The sequence below is a fragment of the Moschus berezovskii genome, chromosome 19 (genome assembly GCF_049115385.1).
Source record: "Moschus berezovskii isolate FMDL1 chromosome 19, NW_MosBer_1.0, whole genome shotgun sequence".
Classification (NCBI taxonomy): domain Eukaryota; kingdom Metazoa; phylum Chordata; class Mammalia; order Artiodactyla; family Moschidae; genus Moschus; species Moschus berezovskii.
In genome coordinates, this window is record NC_142478.1 from 65747942 (window position 1) to 65774465 (window position 26524).

Below are 26524 nucleotides of genomic sequence, written 5' to 3' on the forward strand. Positions count from 1 at the left end.
TCAGCTATTTGCAAGGCCTCCTCAGACAGCCCATTTGCCTTTTTGCATTTCCTCTTGGGGATGGTTTTCATCACCGCCTCCTATACAGTGTTATGAACCTCTATCCATAGTTCTTCAGGCTCTGTGTCTTATCAGATCTAATCCCTTGAACCTGTTTGTCACTTCCACTGTAAGGCACTTGATTTAGGTCGTACCTTAATGGCCCAGGGGTTTTCCCTATTTTTTTCAATTTAAGTCTGAATTTTGCAATAAGGAGTTCATGATCTGAGCCACAGTCAGCTCCTAGTCTTATTTTTGCTGACTGTATAGTTTCTCCATCTTTGACTGCAAAGAATGTAATCAGTCTGATTTTGGTATTAACCATCTGGTGATATCCATGTGTAGAGTCGTCTCTTGTGTTGTTGAATAGCAGTGTGGTATTTTGGAGTGAGACCATACTATTATGAATAACAAAGGGTGAAACTGTGTCAGACAATTAGGGAATAAAATGGTAAAATTAGGGTGCTAATTGTGGAAGCCCAGTAAGTTAGAAGTAGAGTCTGGTTTGTCAGCTTCTCTCAGCTAGAGAAACAGAAGAGAGTTTGCCATCAGGCTCTGACCACCCTTTATCATCTGCACAGGAAGTGGGGGATGCAGCCAGAGAAAGTGCCAGGGTGTAGGAGAGCAGAAGAAACAAGCTGTCCAGTCCCCTCCATTCAAATGAGTGCATCTAGCTCCAACACCTGGGTGACAGGAAATTACCAAGTCTCCATGAAACCTTGAAATGCATGCCCTCGCCTGCTGCCCACGGAGGCCGAGTCAACCTCCTGGGGCCTGACTGAACAGATTTGTGAGTTTTCCCTCCTGAGTCGGAAGGGTTTTGGAGTGAGGCCCTGTCCTTCCTGTTAGATCACTCCAGGAGGGTTCTTTTCCTGTCCCTTGCAAATGAAATTCTGGGTATACAGAATTCAGACGAGACCTAAGGAATCATTGAAGTGTGGGGCAACCATACATTTGTGTAGGGCTGTAAGAGTTTTATATACATCATCTCTGATCTTGGCTGCATTGTAGAATCTTCCCCGCCCCAAACCCCAGCCCTCTCCAGAACAATTCTTCAGTCTGAACCTCTGGGTTTGGGGCAGCTCCCACCCCATGATTCTAATATGCAATAAGGTTAGACTCTCCTCCAGGAAGAATAATTTCTCTCTCTTCACTGGACAGCAAAAACCTTAAGGTGTTCAGAAAAGTTAACAGATTTTATCTCCTTGCAGGTGAAAGGTCCTCAGTGAAAACAAATCCCAGGCTGGCATCTGCCTTACACAGACAGAGGGCTCAGTTGCTAGTGGTTTCATTTATACAAGGAATTCGCCTAACCATTTGAAATATCCCTTTTTAAAACTGACTAATGTATTGGGGGCTTCTGCAGCTTTGTTTTCCTTGTTTTGTGCTTTCTCATGAATGATAAGCTCCAAGATGCCCTACTGAGCAAATGTTCCGAGGGTGCCGTCCCAGGCTGTGACTGACACCTCGGCCCCCAAGGTGGGCCCAGCTCGAGGGCTTTCCGGAAGGAAAGGGTTCCCCTCTGTGCCCGGTGGGCCGCAGCTGCCCCTGGATCTGTGCCCCTCCGGCAGTGGCCTTAGTCAGCACATTCTGGGGTCTTGGGTTGCTCGTGGCACCACCTGCCGGGGGACGCCTGTAAGCTCAGGAGGCTTCCCTGCCGCGGGGCGCCGGCGGTTTGCACTGACTTTCCAGGACCGTGGGGTGGGCCAGCCGGGCGTCCGTGGCAACCGGCGCCAGGCGAGGATTTCCGCCGTTCCAACCAGCCAGTGGCAGCGGCCGTGACGGGAGCAGCTTGCTGCACTTGAGACACCGGCGCTCATTGGCCAGACTCGGCTCCTGTCCCAGCAGCCGCAGTGCGGGTGGGCGGACCTGCTGCGAGCGGTCTGGAGAGTCCGGGGTGGGTAGGTAGGCGGGGCGCCGGCCTGGAGACACGGGGTGTCGAGGGAAGTGACCAACTGCTCGGTGGGCTTGAGGCCACAGAGGAAGTGCTGGTCGCGCGGTAGCCCGAACAGTTCACCCCAACTGCCTTCTGGTCGAGCTTGGCTTTGACGGGGGCTGGGCAACCTCTGAGGGTGGGTCCTCACAAGACGGCCCTAGGTGATGAGAGCCATCTTAGTTTTGCCCTTTTAATATGAAAGGTATCAGCCCGTTAAGGGCTAAATACTCATTTGGCAGCTAGACAACCACTGCCACCTTATAGAAGCTGCCCAGCTAAGGCTCTGCCACTTTATTCCCATTACCTGGCATCCCTGCAGTAACCTTTTGCATTGAACCACCATGGTTTAGGAATTCTGGGGAAGGTGAACAAAGTTGTATGTAAAACACATCAAAATGTGAAAATACAAAATGCAGAAGTGTGGGAGCAATTACTCATCAATGGTCATCATCCCAAGAGAACCAAGTAGGCATTTTTGGATGTGACCTTAAAATATACAGTGGCAGGTTTTCTTGTACAAAGCTAGTATCATATGTGACCTCGTCTCTTGGTTCTTTTTTTACACTCAGCATAAATCACCAGTGTTTCCCCACTGTCAGTAAATATTCAACATTGTGGTTGCTCCTGGGAGGTGACTGTATTCCATCATGTAATTTGCCACGGGTCCCCTAATTGTTGGCTACAGTGATGAACTGAGCTGTGCAGCACCGTGTGGCTGCCACTGCACACACCCTCAAAAGAGGGGGTTGCTAGTGGAAAGGGGGCACCAGCGGGTTAAGCCCAACTTCCATGGGGACTGGCCTTTTCGGGGAAAGATGAAGGCAGCAGCCCCTTAGTGCTATGAGAGGTCTTTGATCTCTGGGTCCCAGTCCTGATTAAAGTATCCTCTCTTAATCACTTCAAGATGGCGATGTCACATAATCCTTTCACCTACAGCTTGTTTTATGAAAGTTGAGAAAATGTGTATGAAAGCATGTTGCACAACTTTCCAGGCCTCTAGAAGTAACACTGTAGTTACAGTTACTGTTTGTTGTGAGTTTGGGGTCAGAGACTGTTTCCTCATCCCATGGATGCCAGGTGCCCCAGGCAGAGGACCTGATGCTCTGGCACAGGGTGTCGGCACTCACCCCAGCTTGTGTGTTTCCAGGAAGAACGCTGTGGAGCTGGAACTCGCCAAGTGCAAGATGGACATGATGTCTCTCAACAGCCAGCTGCTGGATGCCATTCAGCAGAAACTGAACCTCTCGCAGCAGCTTGAGGCTTGGCAGGTAAAGGAGTCTGTGAATCCAGGCTGAGTTTTAAGGATGGGTTTGTTACTGGAGGGTCCCATGTGTGTGGGTGAGCAGTGATCCATCTTCACTGGGTGAGAGTCGGGGCTCCAGGCCCCAAGCCCTGAGTGCCTGGAGGAAGCCGCTCTCAAGAGAGAGGAACCCGGCTGTGCCGACCTCCAGGCTTGAACAGGGGCTTCCTTCAGCCGCTTGCCTTGGCTTTATTGAAATTAGCTCTAAAGATACTGCTGTCAACGCTGAGGGCCCAGGAAGCCCTGTACGACTGACTGGAAACTTGTTACTGGATGCATGTCGTTCAGGAACCCTCGGGTTGTCAGTGGCCGCTGCTCTTCCCTTTCTCAGAGGCCAGCTTCCTTCTTCCACAGAGCACCATCCTGGCACAGGTCTGGGGAAAGTGAGTCAGTGTGTCCGTCTCTAGCACCACGGGTGTCAGAGTCCAGTCAGCCTGCCCTGTCCCAGGCCCCGACGCACTCCCCACTGGGCCAGGGCCACAACTTGCTTTTTGTTAACGGGATTAGGGAAGTATGATTTCAGGATATGGGTGTAACCATTCATGTTTCTCCCCAAGAAATCCTAACTGGACAGATGAAAAGGCCCCTGCAGCTTTCCCAGGCAAGCCCCTCGCAGGGGGCAGCTTAGAAGTGACTGTTCCTCCAGGGCCCTGCCCAGCTGGCTGCAGGAGCACCGGGGCCCCCCACCCTCAGAGCTGCTCCCCACCCGCCGTGTCCCGGCTCACTGCGTCTGTTCTTCTCTTTTCTCTCGGCTACAGTTTGCTTCCTCAGGGCTTTTTACTATCTGGCTCCTTTGGTTTCTGATCTAGTGGCCTTTCTCAGTTCCCGTATCAACAGCTTTAGTTGTACACCCCTCCTGCCTTTGAGGTGAGCTCATCAAGCCCTCATCTCCTCACTGCTCCCCTCCCGCCATTACGGTCCCGCCCCACTGCCTCCCTCGTGGTCACCATGTCGTGTGTGTCGGTGCCGGCATCATCTCGTCCAGTGTGCCATGCCATCGCGCCCTGGCCTCCCCCTCCCTCCACCGTCACGTCCGTGAGCGCGAGCGCGGCAGCACACGGCCCGGTCCTGACAGGCTGGCCCGGCCGACACCGGCTTCTTGGTTCCACCTCCTCACAAGTGAGTTGTTTTATGGACGTGACCCATCGTGGAGTTAGGAGCAGCTTGTGTGTGTATCAAGTTTTGACGTGATAGATTTCATGGTTGCTGAATCTTACAGTATACAAAAATGCAGTTTGCAGTGTACCAGAAAAAACACTGGCAGCTTTGAAAGGGTTTCTCTCTGAAGGACCCTGTGACATTCCTAAAGTTGCATTTAACATAGATCTTATGGCACACGTCCCAAGAACAGAGCACTGGGCCGAGGATTTGACACTGGGACCTTCAAAGTGAGGACCGTGTCACTTGAGGAGGAGGGGGTGTAGGTAGGAAGTTGTATGTGAAGAAGGGAGGGGCGGGGAGGAAGGCAGGAGAGCAGGACGTGAGTGAGGGGTCTGCCCGCCGCCACCTGGTGACACGTTCAGGAAAGTCCCCAAGTTTCACACTTGAAACTTGCAAAGACATCTGAGTGACTGCGAGCTTAGGTGAGAGTGTGGGAGGTGATGGACAAGCTGGTCAGCCAGCAGCCCGGCAGGCCCACTTCCTGTGCTCACTGAGGGAGCGGCTGCTCCCATCTCAGGAGCACCCGCCCGGCACGGCCTCCGTGTCTGTGCGCATGGACGCGGCAGCTGACGCCTCCAGCATTCAGCCCGCAGCTGGGTCTTTTCACCAGGACATCCCAGAGCCCACCCCTCCCTGGCTTTAGGGTAAAGCAGCTGGGCAGATGCTTGTTTCCAGATGATGTTACTAGACAGGGCTGCTTGTTTCTAAACCAGGACTTTTCATGGTCTATTAGCGGCTCTGTCCTGCACAGACTTGGTCCAGCAAGGAGAGCGGAGCCGCTCTGTCCAGCAGCCGCCATGGGGTAAGAGCTGGTTCTGTGAGGCGAAGCAGGGGTGGAGGGAACGTCTCCTCTGCAGCGTTAGCTCGCCGGAGGGAGAGGCGCGACCTCACTGAGGAAGCGCCCAGGCTGGAGCACGACAAGCCTTGAACATGGCGACGCCCCAGCCTGCACCAAACAGGGGCCCCATCCGTGGGGGCCGAGCGTGGATGGTGGTCGGTGAGGATGTACCAGGGAGCCTTGACCTTGCACGTGGGCCTCCCAGGGGCGCATGGGCACCAGAGGGTCGGGCTGGTAGGAGTCTGAAGGGAGCAGAGGGGTGAGAAAAGCCCCGAGGCCAGGCTGTGAGGCTGGAGGGCTGGCGGCCGAGGACACCCTGGGGCTGCGGGAGGGGGGCCAGGTTAGCGGGGAGCACTCGCCCCGAGACACACAGGCAGCAGGGTCGAGGGGACTGCCCGCAGGCTGGGCAGGGCTGGGGACAGACGGGACCAGAAGCGGCTGCTCCCAGGGCCACAGGGCCACACTCCCGGGCCGACCCAGGAGTAACAGCGCGCAGCCAGCCAAGCCCTGGGAGACCAGGAGGGCGGCTGCCGCGTCTCCGCTCAGTGCTTCCTGGTCTCGGGTCAGGGCAGCCGTGGCTGCAGCCGCTCACTCATGTCCCCCTCCATCCTCTCCTCTCGTGCTGCCCTGATCTGCCGCCTCCCCAGCCCATCCCGCGCCGGGTCAGCATCCTTACCCCACCCATCTGCCCGCAGGATGACATGCACAGGGTCATTGACCGGCAGCTGATGGACACGCACCTCAAGGAACGGAGCCGGCCTGCTGCCGCCCTTTCCCGGGCCCCAGGCCTGGGGCGTGGGGACGAGCCCAGCCCCACTGAAGGCAAACGGCTCTTCTCGTTCTTCAGGAAGATTTAAACCGGGAGGAGTCAGGCCAGCGAGGACGGGCATACTGATGCCGACTCAAATGGGGGCATGGGCTGGGGCCCAGGGCAGCACATGTGCCCGCTGGTCCCGCCACGCTGGGCCAGGCTCAGCGGCCGCACTGCCCACTCGTCTGGGGGCCGCGTCCACAGGAGGCCCTGCCGCCTCTGAAGGCGGTTCTCATCGGGGCGGCCCGAGCTGTGTCCCCACTGCTGGGCCTGTCCTGGGGTCCACCCCCGCAGAGCAGGGCTCAGGCTGTTTCCCGAGCGGCTGCCGTACCCGGCTCTAGGCACTGCTACCCTTCTGCTCTGCAGCGGGGAGAGAAGCAGAGGCCCACTCTGCGTGCCCCTGAGGCCCCCGGCTGCCCGCTGCGGGGGCCTCATCCCGCTGGGCACCAGGCCCGGGCCTGGACCCCGTCCTCCCACAGCCCCGGCCCAGGAGGCGGCCCCTCACCCGCGTGCATGCACTTCCGGGCCCGGAGCCCCGGCCTGTGGGCCTGACAGCTGGCTTTTCTGGCCAGAGCGGGCCCGGCCATGGCTGAGGCTGCCCCCAGCCTCAGAGGAAGCAGGGCCTGCCTCCCCGTGCTCTGCTGCAGGCCTTCCTCCTCGGCAGGGCCCTCTGCGGGCTCAGCCCTCTCCCCTTCCTGGCGCCAGTCAGAGGGCGCTCCAGCCCCCCGGCCCTTCCCCACATACTCCATCCAGGCCACAGGATGGCTCCAAAGGGGTCTGCGCTCAGCCACGCCACCAGGCAGCGTCGGCTCCACAGGGTGGACGCCTCCAGAAACTGCCCACCAGGCCCACGGAAGGTCACCCCAGCGACCTCCCACTCCTGCTCGTCCTCAGCAACTGCTTCACCTTCTCTGCTGAGGCCCCAACTCGGACTCAGAGGCACCAGGCTGAGGCCGCCCTCAAGCTGCTTTACAAGGATCATCTCCCTCCCTCGCGGGGAAAGCACAGCAGGGATGAGTGGAAAGAATGTACCTACAGATATGTACAGACACAGTGCTGTGCAGACACAGTGCTGTAATTTTGTATGTAGCAACCATGTACATACATGTATGGATTTTATAATATACATATTATATATGAATCTATAAAGGCATATTTTTAGAAAAACAGCACACCACTGCTTCTTTTGAAAAATAGTCTAAGAATAAAATGAATTTCTACAGAGCTTCCTGCCTCAGTCACTGGGTACCTGGGGCGGTGTCTGGGCAGAAGGCAGGGTACAATTTCAGTCTGCTGGCTGGTTATGCAAAGGCAGAGTCCCTCACGCACCTGGGAGGTCACCTCATACGTTGGTACCAAGTCAGTGGATTCAGCCAGGAAGAGGCGCACACACACCCCCACCTGGAGGGTGTAGGCAGGCATCAGTGACAGCTGTTTTGTGAGCTGTGACCCAAGGTGCCACGTCTATCCTGGCCCTGGGATCCCGACCAGCACTACAGCTGCCCGGCTCCAGGCACCAGGCCCGCCAGTGCCGCTGACCAAGCCCCAGGCAGGCCCAACAGCTCAGCAGAAACCTCGAGGCAGGTAGAAGCCACTAGAGGCACATCCTTCCAGAAGAAACACGGCGCTTCCCCTGGCATCTTACCGAGTGTGCTGCAGTCAGAGGGGGAGTTCAACCTGGACCCACCTTTTGCAGACAGAGCCACCCTTGCTTCTGAGAGTGTCTCTGGGCCTCGACGGACACCTGTGCGGGACTCAGAACAGACAAGGGCTGGATGCAACGCGTGGGGAACAGCCACGCGCACCCGGGGACACAGCTGGAGGAGAGCAAACAGACCCTGCAAGAAAATTTGGCAGCTTGAACCTTTATTTTTAGTAGTTTTTTTAAAAAGCATAATTAGAAACTTTCAATACAGAAATAATCCTAGCAAACCATTTAAAAGTGTTGTTGTTTGACAGGAAGTTCACATCAGGTCCACCAGGACACTGGTCCAGCCCTGAGTCCCCCCCCCACCCCCCATTCATGCGTGAGACACTCACTCCGTGGACGGGCACGCTGCCATCACTGAATCTTCCCCCACCTGGGTCTGGGCGTCCAGCAGCTGGAAGCCACGGAGGCTTCTCACCCACGCTGGAAACTTGCAGGACCCCCCCTTATCGCCTAAATCTGCAAGCTCTGCCGTACCAGCGTCACCTGAACGCTCAGGGTCGAGCCCCGATTCTCCACATCCTCCTGGGAACCGGGGTGGCTGGGACAGTCCTGAAGACGGAGACCGCGCTGTGGCCCCGCGCACCCAACCCAACAGCTGCCTACTGCCAGCCCCCAGCCCCGCCTCCCCAGGCCCGGAGCACCCCCACCTCGTCCCGTGGCTCCAGAGTTGAGGAAGGCCTGTCACCCAGAACTGTAGGCTTTCAGCAGTCTAGGGGGAAGTGGAGAGACAGGTCAGACGAAACCCCCAGTTTTTATTGATTAAAAACCCATCAACAGTGACATGGGAAATCTGCGGTGAATCTGTGATGTGATTGTCCAATCAGGCTTGACCTGGAAATTGCCTAGGAAAGGAAATCTAGTAAAACACATTATGGTACTGAAATAAATTATTCCCAGGTTACATGATCTTTTAGGGGAAAGGTGAGTGAAGTGTCTCGAGGGGGAAAGGGGGTGACCGTAATCAAGTGCAGAAGACCCTGGTCGTTCCTCCAAGGGCACCAGGGCGAGTCACGGCTGGTGCCCAGCCCAGGCAGCCATTCCTTACCACCCGCCAAGAAATTCTCATGCTGCCTTTGTACTAAAACAGTCCCGTTCGGGACCCAAGGCTGCCTGCATCCAGCTCAGAGGCACCATCCCCAGGGCCCAGCGGCCCAACATCCGCTCCCCCACACTGAGGGGTGCCGGGTGCTCATCGGAGACCCGGGACTCCAAGGGAGGCCCCTCCTTTCCCACCAACAAATGGCCAGGAGCCCAGCTCCATGGCGACTGGAAGCCATTCATTTTTTTCTAAAAACACTGGACCCAGAATGGGAAGGCTGCAACTTTTGCTGCTGTGCCAACCAAGCCTCAGGAAGAGGAAAAAAAGTATGAGGAACTTAATTCATTTGATTTGGCTTCACTTTTATCTGTTAAAATGACGCTCCTTAGCAGCCCCCCCACCGGCAAGCCCATCTGTGCACAAACACAGCCCTACCTTTCTGTTGGAACCCAAACAGGTTGGTATATATATGTCAGAAGCCACGGCTCCCCTGGGTTGTAGCTGAGGTGTCTGGAAGGCAGGACAAGAAATCTGTGGGCCAAAGGACAGGAATGATCCCTCCTCTGGAAGGGAAGGACCAGACCTCTGGGGGGACCCCGGGGCCCACCTCAAGGCGGAATCCCCCAGCTGCCGGAGCGGTGACAGGGCGGGATGGGGAGGGGTGGGGGCCGGCCCTCCACGCAGGGGAGACGCTGACACCGGCGAGAGAGAATAAGTCCCATGGCGCTCACGGCACCAGCCCAGGTTGGCAAAAGGTACGTGTTCTAGAACGTGATCCTATCCCCTCCGGAAGCTGCTGGCGCTAAGTAGGGGTGAGGTGGGGAGGGGGTGTCGCAGCAGGCTGGCACGAAGGAGGCAAAAGCCGGAGCGGGTCGAGGGCGGCGCGCTGGTTAAAGCGATATACACTATGTACAGACTCTGGTTAATCAGTCCGCTCGGCTGGCAGCGTCCTCACCAGCCCAGGCGCTCGGCCGGGGGACAGGGGCGCCGGAAGGGAAGGGCAGGCCGTCCCACACCTTCTTGGCACTCGAGGGGGGGGCAGAAGTCCCGACGGCACCTCCCGGTACAAAAACGTGGAGAGAATTCTTTAAATAACGGCACAGAACTGAGACTGTCCCCCAGGAGAGGAGCCCCCGGCCCGGGGCGGGGGGCGCGGCAGCAGCACAGTCTCTGCAGTGGGCTGGGGGCATTAGCAGCAGCGTTTCTTCCGTTTACTGTTCTTCGTGAGCTTCACCACATCGTTCTGTTGTTGCTGCTGCTGTTTCGCTAGGTTGTCCTTCTTTGCCCGGAGGACCAGCTCTGTGATGCAGTTGAACATCTGTGAGGGTGAAGGATGCAGGGCGGCCTCAGACCGGGGAGGAGGCCCTGTCACAGCTGCGCACCCCAGTGCTGGTCAGCGCAGCCCCTCCCACCTCCCCAGGCCCAGCCTTCCAGTCCACTGGGGGCTGTTTCTGCACATCTGTCTTCAAGCCCCATCTAGAAGGAGGCTGTGAACTACAGAGGTCAGAAAGGAAAAGCATCAGAGACCTCTGAGCTGTGTCTCAGGGAAGTCAGCCTCAGGGATTTTCCAGCCTTTCTGTGAAAGGATAAAGAGCTCCTTTCCTTCGGCTGACACCTCAGACGACAGATAAAGGTGCCCCTGCACTGGTGATGAACCAGAAGCAGCCAGAGTCTGCCCTCTCCATGCTACCTCACCGCACGTCCCACTGAGAACCTTTCCCAGACCACCCAAGACCACCCCCAGCTCCTTCCACTCCTGGGGAAGGAATCAAGTACAACCTAGGGGGCAGGGCTCACCCCACCCCAACCTACACGAGAACGGGGGAGACTGGAAAGGGCTCAGGGCCCCTGGGGAAAAGGCCACGGTGTGACCCCAGCCGAACGCAGGGGCCCGGGGTCCCCACTGCTGGGCGGCTTGTGTCCCAGGATGCAGGGGGTGATCAGCTCCCTGGACCTCTGGGCTCCAACCCCACGGGCAGGACCTTCCCGAAAGCTCCCAAGCACTTCCAGCTGCCCTGGCACATGTGGCGCTCAGCCCGCCTCGGGTGTACTCAGCCCGCCTGGGGTGTACTCAGGGCCGGCCTGGACACCCACCGGAGCTCTGGAGGCCATAGCAAAGCAAGCTGCTCTGCAGGCCAAGGCCCGGGGGGAGGGGACAGTGCGGGGCGCGGAGGACCGAGCGGACACGCTCCCGGCTATGGGGGCAGGCCCACATCTGAGGCAGCCTCTACCTCAGGGCTGCTGAGGTACGGGGTGGCCCCAGCAGGGGGATGCCCGGGCGCGGAGCCTGGCGCACATAGCAGGCACTCAATCAGTGGCCGCTACGACGATGCTGTCGGCTACCCGCCCCGGCTAGCCAAGGCAGAGTGGGGGGCGGGGGGGAGGGGAAGCCGTGCCCGCGCTCCCAGCCCTTCCGGCGCGGGCCTCACCTCTTCCACGTTAACATTCTCCTTGGCGCTGGTCTCAAACAACTGGATCCCCATCTGCCCGGCGAACTTGTAGGCGTCTTCTGTCTCCACCACCTTGCGCTCGGGGTCGTCGTTCTTATTCCCCACTGGAAGGCAGGGCAGAGTCAGCCCGCCCCGCCCCGCCCACCGTCCGGCCCCGCCCACCGGCCCCGCCCCGCCCCCGGCCAGCCCGCCTCACCTAGGATCCGGCACACATCGTCACAGTTCTGGTTGATTTCATGAAGCCACCGCTTCACGTTGACGAAGGATTCGGCGCTGGTGACGTCGTAGACCACGATGACCCCGTGGGTCCCCCGATAATACCTGTGGGACCAGGGTCGGCGTCAGAGCTGGGACGTAAACAAGGGCAGCTCCTTCGCAGGACCCGCCGGCCCGCACCCGGACAGCGGGTGGGGAGGGCGAGGGGCCGGTGCGTCCCCCCAAGCCCAGAGGCCTCAAGCTGGAGGTCGGGGCCTGGTCAGCACTGCCGCTCACCCCGCTCCCCGGGCACAGTGCGGAGGGAGCGCCCGAGCCTGCGGGGTCAGCCAGATTGTTCAAAGGCAGCCGACGGCATGAAACTTAAGTTCGTGTTTCCTTTTCAAGTTCAGGCAATGGCGCCTTTCCTGATGGTTCAGCGCCTGAGACCCCGAGCTCCCAGTGCAGGGGACCTGGGATCGATCCCTGGTCAGGGAACTAGATCCCACCAGCCGCAAATATGACCCCGACTGCTACAACTAAAGGTCTTCTGCGCCACAACCAAGACCTGGCATAGTAATCACGAAAAAATACTCAGGCAAGGTTTACATTCGACAGCAGATTATCACTGTGCTCTTTAACATCTAAGAAAGTTTTTCTGTCCTCAAATCTGTCTTAGTAAAATGCCATTTCAAGGACAGGCGCCACTTGTGAGGCCTGCCAAGGTCTGTTCACACCCCAGGGGATGGGTGGGCACCTGCCCTCCTGCCATTCCAGGCATGTCCAGGCTGGGCCTGAGGTCAGCGGGAAGGGCTTCAGGCAGGAGGGGCTGCCTCAAAAGCTCAGGGGGACAGACGGGGAGCACGGGCCTTATGTTCCTCCAGAGAGCCAGCTCTGACCCAGCGGCCAACATGTCACCTCACCCGGCACATGGAGACACTCACTCACAGGAGCCTCTGAGAAGGAAGGGAAGACCCACTGCCCGCAAGAGACGGGCTCACAGGTGGACAGCGGCCTCCCCGAGCCAGCCCGAAGCACCTCTACCTCCTGGGCCCACAGGACAGCAGGCCCTCCCCGGTGGCGGTCCTGAAGCAACACAGGCCCTGCGAAGACAGAGCCGGCCGGGCAGCACGTGCACCGCGTTCTCAGCCACCCGCCCAGCAGCACTCTGGCAGACTCCTCACAGCCCCACCACGCGACAAAGTCAACCGAGCTCCATCTCTGAAAGGTGGTGTGGACCTGGGAAGGTTACTGCACGCACCTCATGGCACCTTGGTTCCCCCAACTGTAAAACGGGGGTACCAGGACGTAACTCTGGGGGTGGCTGTATGACTAAGGCGATAATACGTTTTCACGAGGGCCAGCTCTTTATCATCACCATTAACAGCCCTTCAGTGACACTCCGGGCCCCAGACACAGGCAGAAGAAAACCAAGGGTGGTGAGGGCAGCTCCCTCGGGCTGGCCACCAGGGCGGCTCGCTCTCCACCCTGAGACCCCAGCTGACAACCCCCGGGGCTTCATCCGCCCACAACTCTGCCTTTCTGGGGACAAAGCCCTGCCCTGGGCAGCCCGAACAATCAAGCCGTCCACACCCTGCCCCCACCCCAGATCATCACCTGGGTCCACCTGGGGGTCGCCCACCTCAGCAGTGCAGAAGAGCAAGCCAGGAAACGGGGAGAGGAGGGAGACAATTGTCCCCTGCCAGCAACGCACATGAGGACAGTGGACTGTGCTTCCCAACCCTCCTTTGTTGAAGACAACCGAAGATGCTGAGAAACGGTGGAGGGAGGACCAGCCTGGGCCTCGGAGCTCGGGCGCTGGGCCTGTCGCTCCTCCGCCATCAGGCACCACGTCCACGTGCCACAGCCTGGCTCTGTCAACACAGCCGCGATGCTCTCCGCTCACCCAGTACCACAGACAGGAGGCCGCCACGTCCCCGCAAGGACGGGAGGCTGGGTGAAGGACCTGCTGCAAGCCACGGCCCGGGCCTTCCCTGCCTCGGCCTCTCCCACCACCACCCGACCCGCGCCTGCAGCCCCACCGCTCGGGGTCAGCGAACCCCAGCCGCCACAGGCAAGAATCAGTGAGGGGATGACAGGGTGTTCGTTCTCAGCGGGCAGTTTTAGTTTCTCTTCTAGAGCCCTGAATCAGAAAGGGCCACGCTATTGCCCCCAGACTGCCCCACCCCTGACCTCTTTCCAGCTCCTTCCCTCAGCAACACTCCCCCAGCCCCCCCCCCAGTGCAGCGCACCCCGCCTCCAGCCTCGTGGGACAAACCCAGCTTGCCCTCAGGTGGCCGAAGAACTCCAGTCCCCCCAAATGATGAAGGAGGAGTTCACCCCCTTCCTGCTGCCCTGGAGGGAGCCGACCCCAGCCCGCTGCCCAGCCTGGAGCATCTCTTGTGGCCACAGGCCCAGCATCCTCGACTTGTTTTAACCCACAAGAGCCACCACAGCATCTGTTGCTGGCTCAGCCCTGGTCCCTGGGGGTGAGGGGCCAGCAGAGGGCAGGGCCGTGGACCCATTAAAGTGCGGGTCCCCAACCTCCAGGTCACGGACCAGCACCTCCTGTCAGATCAGAAGCGGCCATTAGATTAGAAATAAAGTGCACAGTAAATGTCGTGTGCAGCACTTCCCTGCTGGTCCAGTGGCTAAGACTGCGCCCATGCAGGAGGCCCGGGTTCAATCCCTGGTCAGGGAACTAGATCTCACATGCCACGATTGAGAGTTCGAATGCCGCAGTGAAGACCCAACACAGCCAAATAAATAAATTAATTAAAAAAACATATGTCACATGCTTGAACCATCCCCAGGCCATCCCCCCTACCCCCAGAAGAAGGAAGAACCATCTTCCACGAAATTGGTTGCTGGTGCCAAAATGACTGGGGGACAGCTGAGTTAAAGGCAAGAGTCTTGGCATCAGGCAGACCTCAATTCAACTCCTGCCTAACTGACCAAGCCAGGTCCCTCCACCCTCTGCGGGCCCCAGTTTTCTTGTCTGTACATTGGAGAGAACCACAGGACTCTTTACCAGGATTAAATGAGATGAAGCAGCCACAGTCCTCGGCGACAGTCTTGGCCTAGAGGAGGGCCCCTGGTCAGTGCCCACACCTCGCGACTCCGACAAGAGGTCCTGGTCTCATTCAGGCCTGGAAGCTTGGGCAGCCCAGGCTCACAGCGTCCGACTACCCTGGGAGCCTTGACTCCAGCTGCCCCTCAGCTCGGGCCTTGCTGGCAGCCGCTGACACAAGGGGGCTCAGGCAGCTCATCGGGAGGTAGCTGCAGAGACCTGCCCTGAGAAGCCCCCAGGACTGGGGACCCTGGGGCTCTCAGGGAGGCATGGACCACGGCGCATGTGCTCGTCTCAGGGCTGGCCCTGTGACCAGAACCCCTCCTGCTCCAGGGTGGCTCAGGCTCTGGCCCCTGAGCCCCCTTCATCAGGGTCACCCACCCACCGGTCTGTCATCCCCACCCCCTCAGCTGGCACCCCCTGGGTTGTCCCGCACTCCCAGCCACCACCCTGGGGGCTCTTCAGTCCCACACTTCGCACCCCTGGGATGCTCGGCAGCCCCGATGGGTGGCCAGCCTGGGGGCCGCCTGCCTCCACCCCGCAGGGAGGAGAGGGAACTTTGTGGCGCCTCCCCAAGAGTCCCCCACACAGGACCCACTGGGGGAGGCAGAAGAGAGGCCAGGGGGAGCAGCAGCCGCTCCGGGCTGGGCCCGGCTCCTACTCTGCACACACCCCTCAGAAGCTCCCCCGTCCATAAAAGCAGGGTGATGAGAACACCAACCGCAGGGAGCTCCACGGAAGCGTCTACGTGAAGCCCAAGCACACGGGACCTCGCATTAATGTAAACCCCAAAGACAAGCCCCCCAGGAAACTAAAGAACGGAGACTTTAGGCAACTTGCCCAAGGTCACACAGGGAGCAGAAATGTAAATTCTGAACTGCCTGCCTTCGAAGTCCTGTTCTTTCCCGGACCTGTTCCAATAACAGCCCAAGAACCAAGAGCCACTCCACAGGACCCAGCACACAGTCTGGTGCTCCAGCCAGGTTTCCTCCCGTTTACAGCGGAGAACACAAAGGTCCTACGGCAGCAAAGGAGGGCGACCCTCAGGGTGAGCTGGGTCTGTTAGTCATTCAGTCGTGTCTGACTCTTTGCGACCCCATGGACTATAACCTGCCAGGCTCCTCTGTCCCTGGGATTTCCCAGGCAAGAATACAGGAGTGGGTTGCCATTTCCTCCTCCAGGGCGTCTTCCCGACCCAGGGACTGCATGAACCCAGGTCTCCTGCATTGCAGGCGGATTCTTTACCATCTAAGCCACCAGGGAAGACTCCAGGGTGCGCTGGGTCCCCAGTCAACAGCTTTGGGAGGCAGAGGAGGGGACCTCCCACCTACCAGTGCTCCTTCCAGACCCCCAACAGAGAGACGCCCCCTCCACGCAGGGTGGTGACGGAGCCAGCACCTCCAGCAGGCGAGCTGACACTGAACAAGAGCACCCTCGCTGCCCGAGTGTCTGACCGCCTGGTGAGGCCAGCACCACCACTGTGACCCCGTTTTTAAAGAAAAAGGAGGGGCTTCCCTGGTGGTCCAGTGGTTAAGGCTCTGCCTTCCAATCTTGGGGACACGGGTCCAATCCCTGGTTGGGGAACTAAGATCCCATGTTCCATGAAGCCCCAAGCACTGAGCCCGTGCTCCACAGAAGGGGGGCCCTGCAGACCGCAACCAAGACCCAGCACAGGCAAAATAAACACATACAGAAACCTTTAAAACATAACAATAAAGACAAAGGAGCCAGAGGCTCCGCTGACTGACGCACGCTGCCCTGCCAGCCCTGGAGGGAGGCGCAAGGCCACTGCCTGCCACGGGAGGGACCACACACGCCCCGTCCTCTCGGGTCTTCAAGAGGGAGAGCTGCACTCGGCCAGGAGCGCACCTCCCCACAGCCTTGGGGGTGCCGAGAGCCATTTCCCAATGTCGGGGGCCAGCGGTCTGAGGTGGGGGGCGGAAGTCTGAGTCGGGGTGGGTGGTCTAAGGGGGGCACGGGGTCAGAGCGGGCTGGGCCGGCCTGACTCACGTGGAGGTGATGGTGCGGAAGCGCTCCTGCCCGGCCGTGTCCCAGATCTGCAGCTTCACTTTCTCCCCGTTGATCTCCACAGTCCGAATCTTGAAATCCACTCCGATCGTGGTGATGTAACTGCCTGCACACACAGGGACGTTAGCACGGCCCAGGGCTGCCCCAGTCAGCCTGCATCCTCAACAGTCCAGGTGACCCTGGGCTCCACCCCGCCTGGCTCACTCCAAGTGCATGGAGGACACAGCCCCTGATGAAAAAGAGTGTGAGCCCCAAGGTGAGGGCAGGAGACAGGATACAATGAAACAGAGTGATAAAGAAGACAATGTCAAGAGCAATGAAGCCAGCAAGGAAATAAGAGAGGGGGCCATGACTGCAGCGGGAAATGCTCCACCAGAGTGGCCCGGGAACTGTGGGGGACCACGACACACTCTGGGTTTCTCTTTTCTACTCCATTCCAAACATTTTAAACGACCCACAAAATTAACTTTCTAAAACATAAACAAATCATACACACACTGTTGTATACAAAATAGATAACTAGTAAGGACCTACTGTATAGCACAGGGAATTCTACTCAGTACTCTGTAATGGCTTAGGAAAGAGCCTACAGAAGAGTGGATATATGTATATGTGTGACTGATTCACTGTGCTGGACACCTGAGACTAACACAGTAATGTAAATCAACTATACCCCAATTTAAAACACACACACACATACACACAAACAAGTCATGACCTGCAATTTGAAAAACTGCTCCAGGCAGAAGCAGCAGAAGAGACAGCAGCAGAAATAGCAACGGGGGTGTGTGTGTGTGTGGAGGGGGTGGTGATGTGAGGTTGAGCACAGGTCGGTAGGCAGGTTGGGGTGGGGGTTCCAAGCCAGCTCTCGGCTTTTGTGCCGTTTTCAAGAGCTTGGACTTTCTCTTGTGTGTGACAGGGAGGCACTGAAGGTTTAACCCAAGCATGAGTGGCATTGTAAACAGCTCTCCAGGGGCATCTGTGTGAAAGATGGCACTGGAGAAAATTTCTGGCAACAGAACAGTCTTGTCCAGGCTTTCAAAGGCCCGAATGCTAGGAAGCAGGGGTCCCCAGCCTCCGGGATCTAATGCCCGATGATCTGAGGTGGAGTCGATGTCCTAATAACAGGACGGAAGTGTACAATATAGGGAGTGTACTTGAATCATCCTGAAACCCTAACCCCTACCCCGCCCAGCCTGGGGGAAAACCGTCTTCCATAAGACTGGCCCCTGGTGCCCAGAACGCCGAGGACCGCTGCTGGGAGGGGCCCGCGCTCACTCCCGCTTGGAGCTGGCGGGCAACCCGGGCCGCAGACAAGACACGCGCACTGGCTGCGTGGGGAGCGGGGAGCGGCGGAACCCAGGGAGGGCTCTGCGGCAGAAGTCACGTCTGGGCCTGGCCTGAAAGAGCAGGTACGGTTTCCAAGGCTGCGGCCAGGCTGGGGAAGGGCATGCTCGCCAGAGGAAAGGGCAGGGGCAGCAGCACGGAGACCCAGGAGGCCTCTGGCCCTGCCAAGGAGAGCGGCCCAGCACCCAGCGCCGTGGGCCCTGAAACACGGCTGAGCGCGCGAGCGGGGCAGACACACAGGAGGACGCGAGGCAGCAGGAGGAAGGCAGCTGGATGGGGAGCCGAGGACAGAGGACGAAGGCCCGCGGCCTTCAGCAGGGGCTAGTTGAGGCCCCCCAACCCCGCCCCCAGGATGCCCAGTGATGCCTGGAGACATTTTCATGTCACAGCTGGTGGGGGGTGGCGGATGGGGGTATTCAGCACCCCTCTGTGCACAGAACAGCCCCCACAACAAAGAACTGCAGGGCCCAGAGTGTCCGTGGTCCTAAAGCGGAGAGAACTTGCTATGAGCGCGACTCACTTAAGAGAGGTCCGCTGACGTTTTAAACAGAAGAGACCCTGCCAGAGACGAGACGAATTCAGCAGCCTGGCATGGGGTGGGCAGGAGCTGCTGGGATGCCTCAGGTGAGAACCAATCACAGTCTGAGCTGGTAGTAAGAGTGGACAGGAGGAGACGGGCTGCAGCAGAGAGCCCTTTGAGAGCTCCGAGTTGACAGGGAGGAGGGAAAGGTTTCCCAGCACAATGGCAAGTGCCCACTGGCTACCGTTCCTGAACAGAAAGGACAAACCAGCGATGTTTACTGAAAGATTACTTAGTCCCGGGCCATCCTCGCAATAACTCTGCGTGGCAGGGATGGTCGTCAGCTCCTTTTTAAAGATGAGCTGAGACTCAGTCACGCTCAGGTGAAGCGAAGAAGACAACTCTTTCCAATGTCACACCACCGCTGTCAGGAGAAACCCACCTCTCCCCTGAGAGAGAGATGCTTGCCACGTAACCACTCCCCTTCACAGCAAAGCAGGGCATTCCTTCAGTCCTCGGTCAGAGAGGCCAGGCCAACCTGAAGCTTCTGCACTGAACCGATGAGCTCCACCAATAAAAACGTGGCCCACCGGGATCGGGGAAGCAAGATCAAACGGTGGCACTTTCCACCCATCAGCTGAACAAAAATGGAGACCACTGAGACCCTGCGGTGATCAGCATCGACAGGGAGCTCTTCTGAGCCCTTCAGCTTCACACAGGTGTGAAAGGCCAATTGGCAGGACCTGTGAAAACCTGACCTTGAAACTGCTTTTATACAGGAATAAACAGTGTCCCGAGAAATGCGACACCATTTGAGAGAGGCTACCAGAAAGCAAGTAAGCGCGTGTCAAGAACACTGTTGATGAACCACGTGCACCCCTGCACAGCCCAGGAAGCTGAACAGCCACTTGAAAGAACCACAGGGTTGCATGTCGACATGCAAGGACAATCCCCGACGTGCTGGGGGGGAGGCCAGCGGCCGCCTACCGCAGGTGGGGGTGAGGGGGAGACCCCGAGCGTCAGTGCGGGGCAGGGGACCAGGAGCAGCTTTCTCTTTCCATGCTGTTCAGTCTTCCTGTTTGACTTTTTATATGGGCCTGTCCTAAGCGTCAGATTTTTTTTTTTTTTTCAATGTTGGGGCACAAAAAAAGACCCTGAGTAGAAAAATGATGGGCCTGCAACTGCTTTTCTTTTTTTAAGGAGATAGCTGGAGACTGACTACGGAGACTTCAAACCTGGTCGCCACTCCCCGCTTCCGTCTGGTGAGGCAGAGACCAGGGTGTACTGGCGCCAGGGGAAAGGATTTAAAACCAAAACACCCAGCAGCACCCCAGGGGCACACTCACCTGAGAAAGTGTTGTCTGCGAAACGCAACAGCAAGCTGCTCTTGCCGACACCTGCAGGGAGACAGCAGGGGTGAGAGGCGGCCTGGGTCCCCGCTCCAAGCCCAACCCTGCTTCAGGGAGACAGTCCGGGTCCCGGCTCCCCAGACGCATGACAGCACCCACCTCCCTCCCAGCCAGCCTCCCACCGGAACACCTCTCCCTCTCCCCCTCTGATCTTGCCCTCCAACTCAGGGCAAGCCCCAAGCTGCCCCCAAGCCAGAGACGAGAAAGGGGCCCATGCCCAGGTCCAGCAACCCCTCGAGGAGACCCGACAACAGGAATGGGGCCGAGGAAAGACGACCCAGTGCTCCTGGCCCCGAGGTGCGTCCAGAACACCGTCCAGAGAAAACACAGCACATGCAGCCCTTCAGCTTGGTGAGACAGGGGGCTGCACGGCTGCAAAGCACCCTGGAGACCATCAGGGCCGCTTTGCAGGCGAGGAAAGGGAGGCCCAGACAACTCAAAGCCACTGCTGGCCACTCTGCCCCCTGGCCGATGCCACTGGCGGGGAGGGGGCGTCCGCCTGACACTCCTCAGTCCGACAGCTCACAGTGCTCAGACCGTTTCACTTACCATAGCCTCTCCTGTTCCAAGGATGGACAGAATCCTCATAAGGATTGTTGAAATCCCATCAACACCCACCCCCGGCAGCATGAGCCCCCAGGTACACCTGTCCTGTGCCCTCCTCTCCCACCCCCGAGGCCCGTGGGGTCAGCCAAGCACAGAAGGAAGCCCGCACGCACACAGTGCGCTAAGTGCGGCCAGCGCAGACATGCCCGCGAGCCCGGCTACATCTCTTAAGAGGAGGCACCTGAGGCTCTGAGACCTACACGCTGGTCTCAGGCCTCGGCAGGGCTGGGGGGACGGTGCTGAACCTGAGTCCTGCTGATACAGGCTGCTCTGGGAGTCTTCCTGAGTTTGCTTCAGGAAGTGGAATAATAAAAAGACCTGGGATTTCCCTAGTGACCCAGGGGCTAAGACTTCACAATCCCAATACAGGGCCTTAGGTTCAATCCCTAGTCGGGGATCCCACATACCCCAACTAAGACCTGGTGCAGCCAAGTAAATAATATTTTAAATAAAGAGACCCAAAGTCTCTTTATTTAAAGGACCCAAAGCCTCTTCTGTCTCATTCCGATTAAAGAGTTTTATCAGCACTGCTAAAAGCTAGACGTGAAAAGCTCCTCACCCAGGGTCTCAGACGGCGCCCCTGCACATCCAGCTCAGAGCTAATTGTGAGTACGTGCGCGTGTTCCCCAAACCCGCAGAACGTGCGGCCTCTGCCCCTTCCCCAGCTGACCCAGGCATCCTCTGACCATCTCTTCTGGGGACCTCTCCCAGTTGGGTGAGTCACCCAGCGATGCCCAGAAGAACCGGTCGGCCTCACGAGCGAACCGGGCTCAGACCGTCGCTGCTCTGAGCAGACAGGTGCCACGGCCCCGGGCCCGCCGCTCAGCCCCTGTGTGCGCTGGGCCCACTTCCTCATCGCTGCCCCCGCGAGGCTTCCTGCCGGCCGGGCCGGGGGAGAGCAGATCTTAGGCCGGCCCCTCGTGGCGGCACTCTGCCCCACGGGCTCCCTGCTTCCTCCCAGAGCTTCCTGGCCCGCTTACTCAGCGAAAACCTTGTGTCTGGGCCACAAGTTCCTCCAGGAAGGGGATCCCGCCTCATTCGCCCTGCATGGCCCTGGGGCTGGAAGCATTTAGTAGGCGCCAACAGAACACTGTTCGGTGAACTTGTGACTAAACCAGGGCCGATCACAGACGGCCATGCCACCTGATGCTACAGCTGCAGCAGGAAGAGGAGCCCAGGCACGGGTGTTCAAACTTTGGCCGGGGGGAGCAGAAGCCTAAGGGATGGGGGTACGCCCTCTGCATGAAGCAGGAAAGCAGCAGCGTCCCCCCCAGCCTGGCCTTGGAGGGTGGGGGAGGGGGAAGGGTGGGGCTTCATTCACCCCAAGCTCATCTGCAGAACTGCTCAAAAGCACTACAGTCACCCCGTCAACTGCTACTTCAGGCCAACACCCACCTCTGGCGTGGCTGGTCCCTCTGGAAGGAAGGGAAACCCACCCTGAGAAACGCGTTTCCTAAATGTCCGTGAAGAGGCAGCCTTGGGAACACACGCAGCACCCACAGAAGCAGGAAAGCGCAGGGTGCCAACTGGCCTTCACCTCAGCCGAAGTCAACAGCCTCCCCACAGCCACCCCGTGTCATCACCCTCGACCCCGCAGGGAGTATAAGCCCGGCCCCTGATGCCTTCTGGAAGCGGGGAAACATAGACTCATTCTGTAAAAAACGGACCCATTACTCTCCATCTCCAACAAACCCCAGCCCTCCCCACCTCTGCCCCTCGCCCTGCACAGATGCTCTGTCCTCAAAAGCCTCCACCACAGGCCCCGCCTTGGCCGTGCTCCTCCCGTGCGCTCCAGCACCTTCACTGCTCGCTTCAGTTCTTGACTGTTGCAGACCCCGAGATCTTTGAGTAAAGTGTGCCCAGCTCTAATCCTGGCTCAGTAACTTACTCGCTGTACAACCTCAGACAAGTTACTCCCCTCTCTGAGCCGCAGTTCACTCAGCTGTGGAGTCAGAGGCTTTAACTTGATCTCCAACACAGCCTGCAGGTTCTAAGAATGAGTTTGGTCGGCCCCCTGGACCGGACGAAATGCTGTTACAGAGCCAACGTCAGAAGCCCCTGAGAGACAGCGTGCAACCTGAGGCACGGAAAAGAGATGCAAAAGCTGAGGGAAGCAAGTGCAACGTGGCAGAGTGGGAAAGGGACTAAATTCACCGAGGGCCTACTGTTTGCCAGGCCCAACACCAGCTGCTCATAACGCATCATGTGCATTAACTCCTGGTTTTGCCCTGGAGGAGGGCATGGCAACCCACTCCAGTGTTCTTGCCTGAAGAATCCCATGGACAGAGAAGCCTGGTGGGCTACAGTCCATGGGGTCGCAAAGAGTCGGACACAACTTAGCAACTAAACAACAAACAAGTTTATTATTAAACTATTTTGCTCTTTGTTGGAACAAAAAAACCCTCCTGGCTTTACCTCTGAGGAGCTGTGCAACTTGGGGCAATTCCACTAGTCAGCTACCCTGAGCCTCAGTTTCCTTATTTGACAAACCACACAAGCAACGGGTAAGAACCAAATGAGTGTCTATGAAACTGTTTGAAAACCCTTAAGGAAGCATCACATAAGAAGCCAGATTCAGGGGAGGGCGAGACGCCAGTCTACCTCGCTCAGCTGCCAGAGCTTAGCCTGAACTTCCAAGGCTACCACCTCCCAGCCTCATAACCACTGGGCTTTGAGTGTCAGCCCACTGTCAGGGAACGTTAAACTGCAAAGCCTACATCTCCTCTAGCCAACAGTCTACATGCTCAGACTCACCAGGGAGCCAGATCCATAAACCTTGACCCAGTGAGTCTTCTCCCACAACTAACTTCACAGTGAAAAATCAATACATCAGGCAGAAAATATGGTGAAAAAGCAGGCCCAAACCATGGCCTGGGTTTCACTGGGGGGAAGAACTGGGGGGAAGGTGCATCTTCTGGCTAAGCTTATGCCTTCCATTTTTGTGGGGCTACACGCAGGCCCCAAGCCTCTTGCAAAGGGATAGGGACCTTGAGCATGGTAAGCTGACCTTAACTCCGAAAGGACAGAAAATCACCCTGGGGCCAGCCCCTCCAGAACCGAGGTGAGGGCTGAGAACGAAGCTCGAAAGGCATAAGCGTGCCAGGACCCTGGGAAATGCCCAAGGCCATGCTGGTCTCAAGGCTACACAGCTGGTCTGGGTTTCTCTCATTCACACCAGGACAAATCCATGCTCCTGTGGCCACAGTTACACTTCATCTCCCTCATTAGCCCTTAAACTTTTTTCCCTTCCATGGGCAACCACAGAAACCTCAGCCATCCTTCACCTGATCCGAATCACCAGCCACGTCGCAATCCATCTCCACAGTGAGACCACGACCCACCCACTCGCCTGCTTCTGCCTGGGCTGACACAATGCTCCCACTTCAGGGTCTAACAACCCCTTGGTTTGGTCCCCGCTTTCCCTAACAATCCACAGGCTCCACCTCCGACCTGGCCTCTGCCTCCAGTCACATGATACCGTTGTCAGCACTCAACTCAGGTCTGGTCTATAAATCTGGCACGTTCCCAAGCCTCCTTCCCCATCGTAAAACCCCCGCACCTCAGCTATGCTCCTATAAACCTCCCAGGGCCTGCCTCCCTGACCTCTTGGTCACCCCATAAACCTGCTTACCTGCCACACTCCAAACACCTCTACAACCCTCCACCCTTTCTCAGAAACAAGCCTATCTGTTCTGAAGATGTTGGATATCCATTCATTCAATACATACATATGGCACCCACTGGGTGCCAGGCACTGGAGAGGGACTTAGGAGCTCTCCAGGAGAATACACTTTTTGTAATGTTGGCTGACCCACCTCCAGCTCTGTCCAGCAGACCAGTGTGCAAGAGCAAACACACAGGGAGCGCTCACTATGTGCCCGGTTCTGCACACTGCGCGTGCATTATCTCCTTGAACACTCCCATCAGCCCAGCGAGGCGGATCCCACTACTGCTCCATTTTACAGATGAAGACAAGGATCCACAGAGAGAATAATTCAGCAGGAATGTGCCAGACCCGGCGCGGAGTGCTTTACCTGTCTTACTTCATTTAAACTTCACAGGAATCCCATGAGGCGGGTTCTGAGATTATCCCCCCCGCCCCACTTTCCCCAGGAAGAAACCCAGGCTTACAAACGCTACTGACAAGTATACACCAGGAGCTCCCTTTCCACCAGGTCCAGTGCGAAGCACTTTTCTAGCTTCATCTCACCCAAGACTCACGCACTACCCAGAGAAGCAAGTCCCCACCTCACAAATGAGAGAACCGAGGTTCGGAAAGGCGAAACAATTCGCCCAAGGTCAGGGTGAGGAATCTGGTAGTCCCGAGACTCGAACCCGGCTCCCTCCAACTCCAGAGGATCGCGCGACTGGACCAAGGTCACACGTGGGGCAGAGGGGCCGGCGCGGCGAGCGGACCGGGAGCCCGGCCCCGAACCCCGCGCGCCCGGCCCCTCCGCTCCGCGGCCCCGCGCCCCGGCCTCACCCTGGCGCGCCCCGGAGCACCTCCGCGCGCCCCTGGGGCCGCCCGGCCGCCCCGCCCGGCTGCCCGGCGCGGGCCGGCACCTCCCCGCCCGCCCGGCCGCCTGCCCTCCCCGAGGCCCCTGCGGGCCGCGCCCGGCAGGGCCCACGCCGCCTCCGGCCGCCGCGGCCCTCACCGCTGTCGCCGATGATGAGCAGCTTGAAGAGGTGGTCGTAGTCCCGGGCCATGGCGGGCGGGGGAGGCGCGCGCGCGCGCGCGCGAGGGCGGGCGGGCGGGGTCGGTGCTGGCCTCGGGATCCGCGGCTCCCTCCGGGCTGCTCCGGCAGCGGCGGATCCACTTCCCGAACAAACAGCCGGAACTGACAGAAACACCTCCCTCCGCTCCCCCTCCTCCTCCTCCTCTTCGGCAGCGGCCGCCGCTGCCGCCGCCTCGCTCCTTCCCGCCCCGCCCCGCCACTGCGCAGGCGCAGCGCCGGGCCCCGCCTCCGCGCAGCCGCAGTGGCGGCCGGCCGCGCCCTCTCCGCGCTCTCGCGCGGCGCCTGCGCCCTGTCGGGGTCCCGCGGGCGCGGGCTGCTTTTGCCCGTGGCTCTTCAGCGACCGCCGCCGCCGCCGCCGCCCGCCCGCCGTCCGCGGCCTGCTGCGCGGGGGGCTCTGAGAGCGCAGCTGCGGCCAGGCCCTAGCTTCAAGAATCCCGGAGTGCCGGGCGAGGCGGGCCGTGGCCCTCGGTGGACTTGCTGCTGCTGCTTCATCTTCAAGACCCGCAGGCGCTGCGGAGAGGGACCGACTGGCACGCAGTGACCCCGCGGGGCGGGGCTTACGCCGAGCTCCAGGCTTCTCGGGACACTCCGCCCCCATCTGCCTGGACGCCGCCTACGAGGTGCTGGCTCCGGGCCCCCCACCGTGTCCCGGGGCCCGTGGACTGGACGCCGAGGGCCGCTGGAGGCTGCGGGAGTTTTACCGGACGTGTAAGCAGTGTGAGTTTACCGTGTGAGCAGTGTGGCCTTTGACGGCAGCGCTGGGGCAGAGTCACAGCCCAGCCCCGCGACCTCTTGGAGCCTGAGATGCCCCGTTGGTAAAGCGGGCCGAGAAGTTCCAGATTCCGGGTCGCTTTCCAACTTGACCCTGAGCCTGCGAGATGAATGCCCCCGTGTGTAAGATGCACCCTTGAGAGATAGCAGCAGCGCCCTCAGCTTCAGTTGCACCCCACCTACAGATCCAACTTCTGCAGATTGTGTGGTAGGAAGACCTGGGCCGCCGACGTTAAGCGGTGTTCAGTTTATCATCAGCCCTAGGGGGTTTTGTGTGTGTGTGTGTGTGTGTTTTCCGGGTTTAAATTCCTACCTGCACTAAAAATAGGTTGCTCCTACTGCCATCCTCGTTTGTAGAATTGCAGGGGGAAAATGTCAGTTACTGATGAGTTCTGTATAGCTCTGTCCCTTTCTAGTCAAGGATTTGCTAGATATTTCTTCTTGTTTTCCCAAACTTATTTTGACTTTATACAAAGTAACGCCTGTGGAGTTTGTTTTTTTTTAATGTACAGAAGCTTACCAGAATGTACAAGTCACCATTTTCCCCCTCAGACCCACCC

At 58.6% G+C, this 26524-nt stretch overlaps 2 protein-coding genes across 4 annotated transcripts in view; one reads left to right on the plus strand and one right to left on the minus strand.

Annotated features, from left to right (window-relative positions):
- The window catches only part of BICDL1 (BICD family like cargo adaptor 1), an 86175-nt gene extending 79064 nt beyond the window's left edge, over positions 1-7111 (plus strand). For both annotated transcript variants that reach the window (XM_055405594.2, XM_055405595.2), the window contains 2 exons: positions 3123-3243; positions 5970-7111. In XM_055405594.2, coding sequence (XP_055261569.2) covers positions 3123-3243; positions 5970-6131 — 283 coding nt within the window. In that variant the 3' untranslated portion in view covers positions 6132-7111. The remainder of the gene's footprint in view (positions 1-3122; positions 3244-5969) is intronic.
- A 2533-nt stretch (positions 7112-9644) lies between these two features.
- Positions 9645-25347, minus strand: RAB35 (RAB35, member RAS oncogene family). 2 transcript variants are annotated; one of them, XM_055405597.2, is made up of 6 exons: positions 25113-25347; positions 19789-19839; positions 16558-16681; positions 11482-11606; positions 11265-11389; positions 9645-10153 (listed from the first exon to the last, which is right to left on the minus strand). In XM_055405597.2, exons 1-6 carry the CDS (start codon positions 25162-25164, stop codon positions 10025-10027), a joined length of 606 nt encoding a protein of 201 aa, XP_055261572.1. In that variant the 5' UTR covers positions 25165-25347; the 3' UTR covers positions 9645-10024. The 2 variants fall into 2 exon arrangements, with proteins under 2 accessions (XP_055261572.1, XP_088684368.1); XM_088828242.1 differs by lacking the exon at positions 11265-11389 and having other exon boundaries at positions 25113-25303.
- Positions 25348-26524: the final 1177 nt, after the last annotated feature.